The sequence below is a fragment of the Eptesicus fuscus genome, chromosome 11, assembly GCF_027574615.1.
Source record: "Eptesicus fuscus isolate TK198812 chromosome 11, DD_ASM_mEF_20220401, whole genome shotgun sequence".
Classification (NCBI taxonomy): Eukaryota; Metazoa; Chordata; class Mammalia; order Chiroptera; family Vespertilionidae; genus Eptesicus; species Eptesicus fuscus.
In genome coordinates this window covers 77705714-77721044 of record NC_072483.1, presented here as the reverse complement: position 1 = coordinate 77721044, position 15331 = coordinate 77705714, and the positions used below count along the sequence as shown (strand labels likewise).

At 37.6% G+C, this 15331-nt stretch overlaps 1 protein-coding gene across 1 annotated transcript in view; it reads right to left on the bottom strand.

The window, feature by feature from the left end:
• ERBB4 (erb-b2 receptor tyrosine kinase 4) overlaps positions 1-15331 on the bottom strand; it is a 931393-nt gene that overhangs the window by 272303 nt on the left and 643759 nt on the right. Inside the window, exon 5 of the mRNA XM_008145201.3 lies at positions 4436-4501. Within this exon, the coding sequence (XP_008143423.2) occupies positions 4436-4501 (66 nt within the window). The remainder of the gene's footprint in view (positions 1-4435; positions 4502-15331) is intronic.

Below are 15331 nucleotides of genomic sequence, written 5' to 3'. Positions count from 1 at the left end.
CAGTAACAACGCTTGGCTAGATTCTATAAGCACGGTTTTCTTACTTTAATATTTATAAAATTCTTTTGGTTGCCTAAAGTTTTTCCTTTAGAAATTTATTTATAAAAATAACATATTTTAGAGAAACGTTTAAAAATAGGTGCTGGTGCTGCAGTTAGTAGGCTGAACATTATATAAAGCTATAGAAGAACAATAACAGACTTAAATTATTCAACATGCAATGAAATCTAAATATAGCACACAAGCCAGTATACAAAATAAGTCTCATAATGTTACTAAATTTAACAAAAACTTACAAAATTTTATTAAAATTTCTATAGGCATGTATAAGTTTTTTGTTTGTTTGTTTTTGTTTTTTGTTTTTTTTTTTAAATATATTTTATTGATTTTTTACTGAGAGGAAGGGAGAGGGATAGAGAGCTAGAAACATCGATGAGAGACAAACACTGACCAGCTGCCTACTGCACAGCCCCTACCGGGGATGTGCCCGCAACCAATGAACATGCCCTTGACCGGAATCGAATCTGGGACCCTTCAGTCCGCAGACCGACGCTCTATCCACTGAGCCAAACTGGTTTCGGCGGCATGTATAAGTTTTTGCCCATAGTAAGTTGTCAATTTATTTATACCCTCCTTCCATTTCACTAAATTATTCTTTTTCATTCCTTCTTTTAAAACTTCTGGACCTTTCACTATTTCACTTGACATAATACCCTCTAGATCCATCCATATCATTTTACTTATATGTGAAATCTAAAGAGTATAAACAAACAAACAAATTAATTTACAGACAAAAAGAGCAGACTGATGGTTGTCTGAGGGGTGAGGTTTGGAAGACTTGCCGAAAAGGGTGAATGGATTAAAAAGTATAAATTGGTAGTCAAAAAATAGTCATGGGAAATATAGTCAATGCTATTGTAATGGCTATATGGGGTGCCAGTCGGTACTTGAGATATGGAAGGGGAGGAACTTTGTAACATACACTATGCTATACACTTTAAACTAATACAAAGTAGTATTGAATGTAAACTGTAATTAAAAACTAACATTTAAACAAACTTCTGCCCCTTGCAGACTTTCCTTCAAGCTTACCACTGTTACCCACATTTTTATTTTCCCATATCTCTATTCAGAGATATCTCTTTCTGATCACCTCTCTTTGCTTTATTTCATCCTTACAAGTCATTCATTATCACGGATTTGTTCTTCCAGAGCCTGAATCATTTCTCTTTCCTTCCATTTCTCACTATTTAGTCTTATTGAGGGTAATTCCTGGCACATTTGCTGTTTTAGGGGACACCTGTGGGAAGATGTCACCATTGATAAGATGTGGTGAATGAACACAATTCTTAACATTGGATTCCTTAGTGGAAATGTGGGATTTTAACTATTTTTATTGTTCTTTCCTAATGTATGAAGAGTCTCAAAGAATAATTATCCATTAAAAAATAAGAAAATACTTGGCAAATCATAAAGTTGAATATCCCAGAGAAGCCCCTGAATGTATTTTGGTCATTAAGAAAAGAAATCATGCCCTAGCTGATTTGGCTTGGTGGATAGAGCCTCGGCCTGAGGACTGAAGGGTCCCGGGTTCGATTCTGGATAAAGGCATGTACGTAGGCTGCAGGCTCCTCCCTGGCCCGGGCCCTGGTCAGGGCTCATGCAGGAGGTAACCAATTGATGTGTTTCTCTCACATTGGTGTTTCTCTGTCTTTCCCTCTCTCTGAAAATCAATGAAAAAAAAATATATATATATTCTTGGGTGAGGATTAAAAAAAAGAAGAAAAGTCATTTCTGAATAATATAAGACTATGTCTTTCAGATCTTACAATGTACTTTTGTGTGGTCAATCAAGAAGAGCTCAATATTTTCAAAAACTTGCACAATGTATGCTTTCTAATTTCTTAAACGGTCAATCAGGATTCAGAGATAAGTGCAGCTCAAGTAGGCCTAAGGAGAAGAAACAGTTTAACTAACAGAAGGATCATAAAAAAATCTAAAATAAGCCTGGATAATTTTACTTTTTTTTTTTTTGCTCATGTTATGTTACATCTCTATGGAACTCTGGAGGTCTCACGTCTCTATGGAATCTCTCATGAGATCTAATTCTCAAAAAAATATGACCATATTTCTAAAATTCAGGTTCTACAATAAGTATGTATATCTTTGAGTAGTTCCAAAATACATTTTGCCTCAGGATGTTGGGCTTTTTAAATATGGATGAGCAATTTCCCTTTCAAGTAACTCAAACTAGGAGAGAGAGAGCAGGAGTGAATGTCAAGGGCAACCAGCCTCCACTTCAGGAGCCTCCTCTTCACTCCAGGGCTTTTCCCAGCCATGATGGTCAGGAGCCTTCACAAGGGGGAACTGGGCTACTCTATCTTTTTAATTCATTCAGATTTAAGAAAGATTGTTTTCTAAGAGCATCTCCTTTAGTATATGAAAATATTAGCTATTCTTTATTAGGTCCTTAGTATATGCCAAAAATATTTAAGCATTTCAACTACATTACTGGATTGCATTTTATTCCAATAGAGCAAACTTCTTCTGAGAAAAGTGTAATTATTTCTATTTTATAGATTTGGTAACTGAGATATAAAAAGATTAAGTCACTTTTTCATGCTAGGAAGTGGAAACAACTGGGGTTTGTTTCAGCTGTTTGACTTGAAATCTAATGTCCTCTCCCACTAAGTTGTGTTATGCAATATGGTATACAGGAAACAGTGTTGTAATTTTCTCAGCTTATATTTCCCCAATTGTTAAAAAGAGGTTAGTGATAACTAAGCCTTTTTAACTCATAAGCATATTGTGAAAACAAATCTTAAAATGAAAATATGTTATAAGCTCTACAGATTTATGTGAATAAAAACTAATCTAAAATTTAGACTTGTACATATCAAATACATGTAAATGTCTATTGAATTTAAATTTTATCAATTCTGCCTAGCTGGTGTGGCTCTGTGGTTGAGTGTTGACCTATGAACCAGGAGGTCACGGTTTTATTCCCAGTCTGGGCACATGCCCAGGTTGCAGGCTCCATCCCCAGTGTGGGGCATGCAGGAGGCAGCCAATCAATGATTCTCTCTCATCATTGATGTTTCTATCTCTCTCTCCCTCTCTCTGTATGAAATCAATAAAAATATATTTAAAATTTTTTTATTGATTCTTTGGAGTAGGCACAGTGACCATTAAACAAATTTTAGGTTATAAAGTAAAGTTAATGTCTATGCTGAAAAATTAGGTGAATTAAATGCCTTTTTGGCTGATGATTTAATACATGAGCTATGGTGTGATGCTTTTCATACAAGACTCATTCTCATCCCCACTTTGTGGCAAGTAACAAAACTCATTTAAATGTACTAGAAAAACACTGTTTCTTAAGGCATCAAGAACAGAGTAGAGCTAAACCACATGAAGGCCAGAGAAGTAGGTAGGAAGTAGGAACTGTCAAACTACCTCTCTCTCTCTCTCTCTCTCTCTCTCTCTCTCTCTCTCTCTCTCTCTCTCTCTCTCTCTCTCTCTCCCTTTTTGTTTCTGATTCCTGTTAGTCCCTCTATGGCTGATTTATTCTTCTGAGTCACTGAGGACTGGCTGTTTCTCTTTCTCATAACACATGGTTTAAAATGGAAACCTCTACTAGGTTTACTATCTCTTCAAGTTCAAGTTTCTATGATTGTGCTACCAGTATCTGGATCCCAAGTCCAAATTCTCTAGGGAGAGAATCCTATTGGTCTAGCTTGGGTCAATATCTACTCTTATTACAGAATCTCTCAACCTTCAGTTCTATTAACATTCTGTTCTGAATCATTACTCTTCGTTCTGTGAGAGTGGAACTCTCCTGTAACTTGGTAGGATGCTATTAAAACACTGCCTAAAATATTATAGCAAGTATACCTATTTCAAACAGTAATTTAATCAAAGTCCTGCTTAAAATTATTGTCAATACTTTGCCCTAAAACATTGATTTTATGAAATAAGTTAATTTAAGTCTACTCTGATATACTATGCTTCTTCTAACCTTTTTTCAAAGACCCAGATCTGATAATACACTGTTTTGTCCAGGGAATAGAAAAACAAGCATGTACATGCATTGCTCTTGGCAGAGGAAATTGCTATAAACTTTACAGAGAACAACATCTCCATGTTGGTGATTTCTATCAAATTTCTTATACACATATCCTTGACCCTGCAATGACCACTTCTAAGAATTATCACCACAAATAAACTAATGCACATATGCATGAAGTGAAAAAATCAAGGGGCACTGCAAAGCCTACTAACCTTTGAGTGAAAGATGGGACAGATACTAACTAGTACACCACAAGGAAGCAAAAACTCATTTCCATGTTTCTTATCCCCAGAAATCTGAAAATCATCAATTATTAAAATTACTTGACCATTTCAAGCCTCTGCTCTCTAAGAGTTGAGCACTTACAAGTCTGGCAATGATTTTCTGTGGGTCCCCAGCATCGGCCAGTACAGGACTTATGGCAACGCCCACCTGCAGAAGAGGCAAAAACACATTCAGATTATAATCTTTCACTCTTTGACTTTATCTCCTCTAATGAAATATTCTTGCTCCTTTATGAGGATGTTTAAGTCATGCTAGAGTTGAAGCATAGCTCATAAAACGCTTGCTTAAGTAACAAAACCTGAATGTCAAATGCATGTGACGTGAAAAACAATCTCTTCATATTCAGAATCTTGTCATCATTTTATATATAAAAAAGGAAATCAACGAGTTTGTGCATTTTACTAGCTAGTAAGAAGCAAATATTTACAATAAATACATTTTACTTTGATTGCTGAACAGTTTTATGCTTATGAACTATTGTATTCGATATAATTTCTAAAGTGCATGGCTTACTGATACCAACAGTTATTAAGGGTTAAGTCAACACTTAAGTTCAAGTCTATAAAAACAAGAATATGTTCTTATAAGTACATAACAAACCATCAGAATAAAAGGCTGCATACATCATTTAGATTAACGTTAATTGTAGGAAATCATCAAGAGGACTTGACCATCACTTGAACCTTGACCTGGACCTGGGCAATTGGAAGACCCTCACCTCACCCCTGTCCTTGGAATGTATATCCTAGCTGATGTCCCCAAACCAGCGCTGTTTCAAGGGTGTAACCTAGAGAGAGTAGGTGTTGTTGAGACCATCTGGCCTGAACACATGACTGAACCCATTAAGGCCTCTATATTAACTTTTAAGATGCTAATGGGAGTGTGTGGAAGTCTACTCATCTTGTGGCCATCAAAGACAAGCTTCATATATAAATTCCCTGGCTTACTAGGATTAAACCTGCCACCTACCAATCTGGAGTTGCCTGCCTCTTTCTTCCATCTCTCCTTGACCTCAGTGTACAGGTCCAATGTGTGAACCAATATCTTAATATAAATTTTTAAATATATATTTTTATTGATTTCAGAGAGGAAGGGAGAGGGAAAGAGAGATAGAAACATCAATGATGAGAGAGAATCATTGATCGGCTGTTTCCTGCATGCCCCCTACTGGGGATCAAGCCTGTGACCTGGGTATATTCCCTGACTGGGAATCGAACTGGTGACCTCTTGGTTCTGGCTGGGCTTAATATAAAAATTTTAAGCATTTAAACAGCTAAATTTTTTTTTTTTTTGGAAATCTTAATTTCATTATTTGATATCCTCCTCTTAAATTGTTATTGTGACTACCTTCATTTTCAAATAGCAGCCTTTATCTCCTGCAGTAGCATCTTCCTCTTAAAGACTATGCTAGCATGGATATTTGCCTCAGCAAATACAGTTGTCTCACAGAGAAAGTCCCATAAGGACTCAACAAAAGAACATTAGCTAAAGCAATTGTACATAATAACTTTCTTTGAAGTTTGTTTCTGAATTTTATAAGCTCACTCTACATTTTTGTTGGTACAAGGGTATGGAATGGGCTTATTTTTAGAATAAATAGTAGACATGAAAAATGATTAAAGATGAAAGCTTAAGCTCTGTTAATTTTCTAATATTGACTTCAAGTGGGTATATGACTAGTCAAGATGTTTATTATAACACTAGAGGCCCAGTGCATGAATTCGTGCACCAGTGGGGTCCCTTGGCCTGGCCTGCGGAATCGGGCTGAAACTGGATCTCCGACATCCCCCGAGGGGTCCCAGATTGCAAAAGGGTGCAGGCCAGGCTGAGGGACCCCACCGGTGCACGATTGGGGCCGGGGAGGGACATGGGAGGTTGGCCAGCCGCAGGAGGGCTCCAGGGCGTGTCCAGCCTGTCTTGCTCAGTCCCAATCAGCTGGACCCCAGCAGCAAGCTAACTCACCGGTCGGAGCGTCTGCCCCCTGGTGGTCAGTGCACATCATAGCGACTGGTCAACTGGTGGAATGTCTGCCCCCTGGTGGTCAGTGCATATCATAGCGAGCGGTTGAGTGACTTTAGCATATCATTAGCATATTACACTTTGATTGGTTGAACAGACAGACACTTAGCATATTAGGCTTTTATTATATAGGATGTTGCAAAAATTATGGAATAGGGTTCTATCAAATGTTTCCATCTTTTCTTGATCCAGTTTTTAACTCTTCAACTTACAGTTGGGCAGCCTCTCTCTCTCTCTCTCTCTCTCTCTCTCTCTTCTTATGGTACTGAGTATGTTTATTAAGTTAAATGCTTTCACAGTTAAGGAACAGGTTCAGCAGACACACTTTTTAGAATGAACCTCAGACCAGCCTCATGGTTGACCCTTCTGCAAGTAAACAGTACTAATCAAGTTAATACAACACGTAGGCTCAACTCCAGTCACCTTCTTAAAAGTGTCAGGATCCAGAGTTTATTTAAAGCAATTCTGTTTGTGAAGCGCTGCTGCTGCTGACATCACCAGCGTATAATATCCTGTCACTGGGCCATCTGTTTATTTAGATCTAAACACATTATAACTACATAATCAAGCTCATTCTAGCTGACAGGAAAAGCACTCCATCTGGCCTGAACAATATAACTTTAATCAGTGATAACGATAATTATTATTAAAAACCTACTGGAGTTCTTTTGTACAAAGCTAATAAATCCAAATAGATTTATACCAGCGGAAATTAGAAAGTTCTGTGAAATAAAATGTGAAGCAGTAAAAACTTTTTTTAAGTATAAACTTCTTTTATGAGAAAGCAGCTAATGTTAATGTATTTCTTCAGATGTGTTAAAATCCTTTAAATCGACCCATTAAGTGGTCTGTTAACCCAAACTATCTTAAGCAGAGGATGATCTCCCATTTACTCCATTAGTTGACAAATTGTATTTGGAGCTAATAAAATATATAACTTCATTCATTGTACCCAGAGTACTCTCTGTAGCCGGGGGCGGGGGGGGGGGGCGGGGAGAGCTTAGTAATATTAGACATTTTAATACTTTCAGTGTTCCTCTTTTATTAAATTACATATATTTTTAAATATTTTTATTGATTTTGGAGAGGAAACGAGAGGAAGAGAAAGATAGAAATATCAGTGATGAGAGAAAATCATTGATCAGCTGCCTCCTGCACACCCCACACTGGGGATGGAGCCTGCAACCAGGGCATGTGCCCTGACTGGGAATCAAACTGTGACTTCCTGGTTCATAGGTTGATGCTCAACCCTTGAGCCATGCTGGCTGGGCAGGATTACCTTTTTTTTTTTTTTTTAATTACTACGCCAAGACCTACTCCTAGATGCAAGAAGAAAAATACTATGACTATACATTTTGAATTTGCTTATGATCCTTCAGAAAATATCATGCAATATCTACCTAATTGGGAACAAGTAATACAGTGTCCTTCTCCTGCCCCACCCCCCACCCCCATCCCACCATCCACACACAAAGTTTAAATAGTGTAAACTTGACTGCCTACATGCCACTATAAGATTTTGTTGGGCAGTTTTCATTTTTCATTCATATTTAAACATAAATATCTTTTACTGCTATAAAAGGAAGCCAACAATTGCTTCTCTTCTGTGATTTTACCCTGTCTTATTTGTATTCTCTCCACCCCTTTGGCAAACCCAAAGGAGGTGATCACATCTCAGCATTCTATTTCCCCAAATGTGCTGCGGAACCATGAATTCAATGTGCTTCTATAAATGGTTGCTCATTCTGCCCTGTCCTTCATGTTATTATCTCTAGAGCTTTGACCCTGTAGAATCTGCCCAGGCATTCAGTTCAGCATTCGTCTTCCAAACTGTGTGATACATGGCACTTGTGCTAATACTATTTTCACTGAGCTTTTGCAATTAAGTAAATGTCAAAATATTTTATCAAAATCTCCAACTGGAAATATTTTTGAATTAATGCATTTGCCACACTTTCATGCCTGCAACCTTGGTTTGATTCTTGTATACAATTGGGTAGTGTAGTTTTATGGACTGTTAAGTTTACTCTGTTTTAAATTCTGTTTGTAGCTTTTAGTTCCAAACATTTCTGCTACACGAAAGTGTCAAAAAATGAGAGGTTAAAAAAAAAGTGTTTCCTTAGTAATTATCTAACATTAGGAAAAAACACCTATAAACTTTTTTCTTACCTTCCTTCCATCCTCCTATCCATAAGTATTTCTTGAGTACCTTCCACGTTTATATATTAAGAACTATGTTAAGAATTGAAACACTTAACATAGGCTGAAACGGGCATGGTTACTCCACTAACAGAGTTTAGAGTTAATTCAGCATTATTTTGAAGGGAAAATTTTTTGACTGTTCTATATCCAAAATTCACTATCTATGGGTTTAAGGAAAGAAGCCAGTAAACCTGAATGCTTCACAGACCCCTAGCTCTGGAAAGAAGAGAAGGACAACGCCAGGTGAGCGGGGGCATTTCCAATGTAATGCCTGGTGGCTCAGAAGTCTGCTACATTCCTTACTCAATGATTTGTCCATTGACATCTACAGTGACATCAGCTCAGAGCATTTCAGTGGAGAGGAAAGTACAACCTCTGGAGCATCCCTTGTGGGTCTCCTAACAAAAAGAGAAATACTTTCACTATTGCTGGATATCTTATGGAGAACTTGTCCTCTATTCTCAGATACACGGTGCTTCAGGAGGCCTGATTTCATGAGGGAAATAAATCACATACACCACTAACATTTTAATGTGAATCATTTTTATAAACTACTCTCCAGTAGTACATTTTTTTTAAAAAAATATTTTTTTATTGATTTCAGAGAGAAAGGGAGAGGGAGAGAGAGAAACATCAATGATAGAGAGAATCATTGATCAGGTGCCTCCAGTGCCCTGACCAGGAATTGAATCATGACCTCCTGGTTCATAGGTCCATGCTCAACCACTGAGCCGCACTGGCCAGACTCTAGTAGTGCATGTTTAAGATGAGGACAGCAAAAAGAGGGATTAGCCTCTGTAAATAGGAGAAATGCTTTGGGGCACTAACACTTTGCCAGTGCTATACAAATCTGCCTACTTGCAAGTCCAAATCAAATTATTTTCTATTGTTTATTGCAATAATTCTTTTAAAACTATGTGAGAAAATATGCCGATTAAAAATAAGAATCTGACTGTCCAAAACAGTTGTTAGTGATAGCAAACATTTAAATTAATTAACATTTCCATCTCCTGTCATTCTGGCTCAATCGGAGAGGTAAAATATAAAATGAAAGTTATGAACAAATATTTCTGCAACTTTAGCAACCATTGAAATCTTTTAAAATAAGTGCTGTTTATTGCACATCAGCATTATTTTAATTCACAGCCAATCGGCTCTGCTTTGACAGTGCATTATTCATCATAGAAGTTAGCAATATGACTAAAGTCATCTTTTATGCTTGTCCAGCGGATGTTACTAAAAATGTAGCCTTTGCATTCTTTTTTAGGGACTGGAGTCCCTGAGCCACTTTGATATTTATAAGAGTCATAAATCCACGCTAGAAGTTTGGCTTGTTTGTGGAACTGCCAGCAGAGATGGGATTTAATTGTACCTCTGGATTGGTTTCTGCAAGTAATATGCCAGGACAGTTGAAGAGTTACAAAACATGAAGTCACTGGCCACCATAAAAAAGATTATAGCCTCCAACTGCCTCTAGCTAAAGACAATGCAGTTCCATCTCTGGATTCTTCCTTCAGTCCTTTTAAATTATGGCAAACTTGACCTCTTCAAACTACCTTTACTGGGGAATGAATGAGAGAATAATAATTTTTTATGACGGTATAATTCAAACAGGGAAGCACAACATTTATTGAAAGTCTACACAACACCAGTCCCTATCTTGGCCAGAGGCTAAAAAGGTGACAAGTTAGTTCTCTGTCTTCCAGGAGCCTTTAAGATGCAGCAAATAGACAGAAAAAAATGGCAAATAATTTTGATAATAATTATATTTTCTATCTGTCTGGATAAAATGGACAGGAAGGATTTGAAGAAGGGGTGTACATTTCAACTGGGCTTGAATGTCTCCTTGGTCCATTTTAAATAAATATGAGTTTGTGGTGAGTTTTTATTTTTTTTTGGAGGATTTACCTTCCATCATACAGACTTAGAATATTTCATTTAACCAATTCGTGTTATGGAATATTTTGCTAGTACATGTAGGAAATAAATACATATTTTTAAATGGAAATACACATTAAATAAATATCACTAATTTTACATCCTATTTTTCTGAAGATTTGTAGCTCTTGGAGAAATGATTTGGATAGCAGAAATAAGTTCATCATGTCCTTTTTATACCCTTCTGTTAAACAATAGTGGGATCTGGAACAGGCGTGTGGATTGCTAGGTGACAGGCACGTGTATCAGAACATTGATAGAAGAACTGATGTCAGTTCTGGCCTAGTCTGATGCTCTGGTTCTAGCAATGTGCCAAAGGCCCCCATCCCTATCTATCATATTTGGCCTTTGAATTACTAAGTTGGATCAAAAACATTGAAATACGGGTACAAAATTTGCAAAAGACACAGATCTAGAAGGGGTAGCAATTGCTCATACTTGAATAACTATTCAGAATTAGAAAGCAATTGGTAGATGAAGTAATGAGCCAAAAGTAATCCTATGAAATTTAATAGGATCAATGTAAGTTTCTGCAACTGTGATTTTAAATCAGTATTTCATGTGCATCTCCACACGCACACACACAAGTACACAGAGTCTGTTTTGCAGGGGATGAATCAGAATTTCAATGCTTACTCTGGTAATGGCTGATTCTGTTTTTTATTTTGTATTTCAGTGTTTGTCTCATACATGGAAGTTCACACAATGCTCCATCATCCACTCTAGAAATCATCAACATCATTGGTCTCACTACATCATCTATAGTTTATTGAGTGCTTTCTACATTCTAACTAGTAGACCAAGTGTCTTACACATAGTATCTCATTTAATTTACATAATAAATCATAGCATAAATACTATTATTTGTCTCATTTTATAGGTAAGAAAACAGGAACATCCTTAAAGTGGAACTAGAGACTTGTTCCATTGTATCATAGTAGCTCTTTTTTACATATCATATTTGCTTGTCAACATTTTTTGTACTTTTTTGTTTGTTTCTAAGTGGCATTTATTTTGATTCTATTACTTGCTTATTAAGGTTCAGCAGTAATGGGGCTAAAATAAATGTCAATTCAATAGAAACACATTTTAGTAAATTGGCATTTTTAATTATTGTAGGAAATTACAGCCCTAGTTTAGGGAAAATGAAATATTTGAAAATACTATTGAGTATGTAAGCAATTTATAATATTGCCACTTATTGGTCTAAGTATTCATTAAAGTGCTGGTAAAACGCAGAAAATACAACCTCTGAAATCATTTTAATCTGTATTCAGTTTCCACTATTTTAGTTGGTGGGAGCTTAGGCAAGGAACTTTACCTTAGAGCTGACTTTCCTCATTATTAAAATATACATGATAATGCTTCTTATATGTGTCAGAAGTAACTAAGTGAAACAGCATGTGTAGTAAAGTGCCTGGCATGTAATAAGCCTCAATTACTGTTAATTCCCTTCTCCCTCCCTAATAACATTGTATATAAAAATACTAGAGAACAACAAAGAGAGACAAAGAGTCAGAGAAAGTGATGTGGCAGACAAATCAAGTAATCTGAGACAGAAGTGTTTATGCAAATAGAGTTGACATTTTCAGTAGGTACCACAGTCAGGCTATAGGAAAGGGGTGTGTGTGACACCGTAGGCACTTTGACAGGCTTGGCAGACAGGGACAAGTGGGTTTCAGAGGTCTCTGCATGCCTTGGCAAAGTTTGAGACGCCATAGCCTCAGCAGAAATGTTACTAACAATCCAAGCACAGTGACATCTCACTCTGCTCCTAGGATACCACACTCTTGTATATTTCAGGCTAGTGGACATGGGAGGAGGAAACGGGTGCAGATAATATTTCAAAGTATGTGTCAGAAACAGAGAGAAGAACCCAAGAGTGGAACTAATCTTTGGATAACTGCAGAGGATTAGATGTCATTGATGCTGGGATCTCTCCTGCTCCATGATCCTCATCTGTGAGCTTGCTAATTAGAGGTGCAAATGGATCCCTGAGGAACTGCAACCACCGACATGTTCAGTTTGTGAGTGGTGTCATACTCGGGAAGCATGGTTCAACAGCCAAAATTCAACCAAAAGAACTTGACTAAAAACAAAAACAAAAACAAACAAACAAAAAAACACACACAAAAAAAACCCCTGAAAACTTAACTCCTCTCAAAGACCATTCATTGGATCCAAAGCATGGGCCACAGTTCTAAGTCTTTTCTCATTTTTCTCACATGACTCTCACTTTCTGATACTTTCATTCCCCACAACCCCACCCTCAAGAGCTCTCTCTTTTTGTGTCTTCTCCATTCACAAAGCTTTCACTCTTCCAATCTCCCCCACTGAATCATTATGTCATTGGTCAACTTAGCCATCCTCCTTAAATACTTTATTCCATACAGCTTTATGGTCAAATAATTCTCTGTTCATGTTTTATTATGTATCCTGAGTGTGCAACGTGATACTCTAGGAAGACTGTGTGTGTGTGTGTGTGTGTGTGTGTGTGTGTGTGTGTGTGGGTGGTGTGTGGTGTGGTGTGTGGAGGAGTGAGAAACATTTTGGTCTAGTGGGCTGGAAAGATCAGGCTTGCAGACACAGAATGTTTGAGCAGGAGGGAAAGGAAAACCGTGAACATTCCCATATTTGTCCTTTTTATCCTGTCAGAGTAGATACTACTTGAGAAGCAACGTCCTGGACTCTTTCACCATAAAGAAGTTCCCATCATCTGGGTGTGGCATAGTCTCCATGAGCAGTCTCTGTTTTCATCTGTCTTCTACTTGACAGCTCTAAGAATAGATCTATCTCCTCTAGGAATTAATAAGAAGTGGGTATTGTCATGGGAAAACGGAAATGGGTGAAATTATGACAAGCTCCTTAAGGAAAGATTCTAGCAGTACTCAAAGCACAGCAGGCTTCACAGATTGACGAACTCAACATTTCCTTTAGTAAGAGGCCAATATCTTCACGCTAGAGTGCTAACCCAGCTTCTTCCACCATGAGTAAATAATGAAGGGTCTTATCATGTCTGTAGTTTGGGACTTTATAATTATAGCTGGAACCATTATTCTTGCAACCTCTTTTTTTAAATTTTATCTGAGATTGAGAATGCTTTTTTTGTTATAGATTGCTAGCCTGTAGCAGTCAGTTAGGAAGAAGAGACATCACTGAGACAGATAACAAAGAAAAATGGGAAACAAATTGGAAAAGATCATGTAGCTGCATGGCACTATATTAAACAAACTCCTCTGAGGTATAGCAGCCAGAAGTCTCAACTTGTGTTCCTACAATTCCTTCAGCTGTCAAAGGGACTTAACTATATGGGTAGATATGTATTCACCCCTCTGAGTCCTCACACTTAAAATAAAAACTACCACATTAGCAAACAGGCACATTTCTAAAAGCCACCGTAAGCCTAAGGAATGAAATGTGATTTTAAAATTGATGGAGGTTATAAGAATGTGACCCAAAAGGCACTACAGGTAGTAATGAGCCTAAAATGTCTTGGTGTAAAATGTTTTCATTAATTTGCCTTTGAAGTTCATACACAAAAATGAAAATTCAAGAATAATGGATTTATAATTTATTTTAAAAATAGGATTCCATCAACAGGCATTTCAATGGAGTTTCTTGTTGATGTACTAGTAGACAGATGTGGAAACTGAGTTATTTACAAAAAATCCTATATAATAAAGAGGTAATATGCAAATTGACCCTCACGCCATAACACTGTCACAAGATGGCGGTGCACACAGTGGAGGCTGGGTTCCTGTAACACTAGATGGCTTCACCCACAGGGGAGGCAGGGTTCCCATAACAAGCGATCAGCAGGGACCTGAGGCTGCATGGTGCCAGGCCGAGGTGGGGACATGAGGCTGCATCCCCCGCCCACCCAGCAGGGCTTAATAGGGGACCTCAGGCCGCACTCCCTGCCTGGCGATGCTTGACGGGGACCTGAGGCTGCACCCCCAACCCAGCACCAGGCCAGGGGACCTGAATCTGTGCCCCCTGGGGGCAGGCCGGGGCTGGCCGGGTCTGGGTCTCACGCGATTTCGAGGTGCGCCCTGGTGGGTGGGGACTTGACTTTGGTTCCCACAGCGCACCCCAGACTCTGACAGGAGGAAGAATTTCATATACATTTTACTAATTTTCTTTCATCTCTGACACTTCTATTATAAAGAAAGGGCAAATAGCGATATTAAAATGTTTCCTCTAATTAATTCCTTTTTAATGTGCACGAATTTTGTGCACCGAGCCACTAGTATATATATAAATTACTTGCAAACCACTGCATATACACTGGTTGTATTCCATCACAATATGATTTAGGCCTAAATATCAACCCTATTACCTATCATTCTGCCTTAGGGAACTGATTTCTGAAAAAATAATATTGGTATTGTAACCATCTGAAATGCAAATCCTCCAGATAGAATCAAAGTCCCTATCAACTAGCACATTAAATATTTAGCCATAGCTTATATGTAATGTTATTTTATCACACAGCATGCATTGTTCTAGGTGATTTATTTCCTGTGACAACCTTAGGAGAAAAATAATACTACAGATGAGAAAACTGAGGCCAGGGAAGTTTAATAATATGTCCAAGCTCTCACAGTAAGTGATAGATCTGAGGTAGTGTGGAAATTGGAGTCCAGAAATATTGGTTCCTTACTCCATACTCTTAATCAATACATAAGCAAGTATCTAATTTACATTAATATATATAAGAATATAGAAAGTCATGTGGGACAAAGGAGGGCAGAGCACAGAAAACAGATTATTAACATCACTAGAGAGACAAACTTTAACTATATCACAATTGGCTTG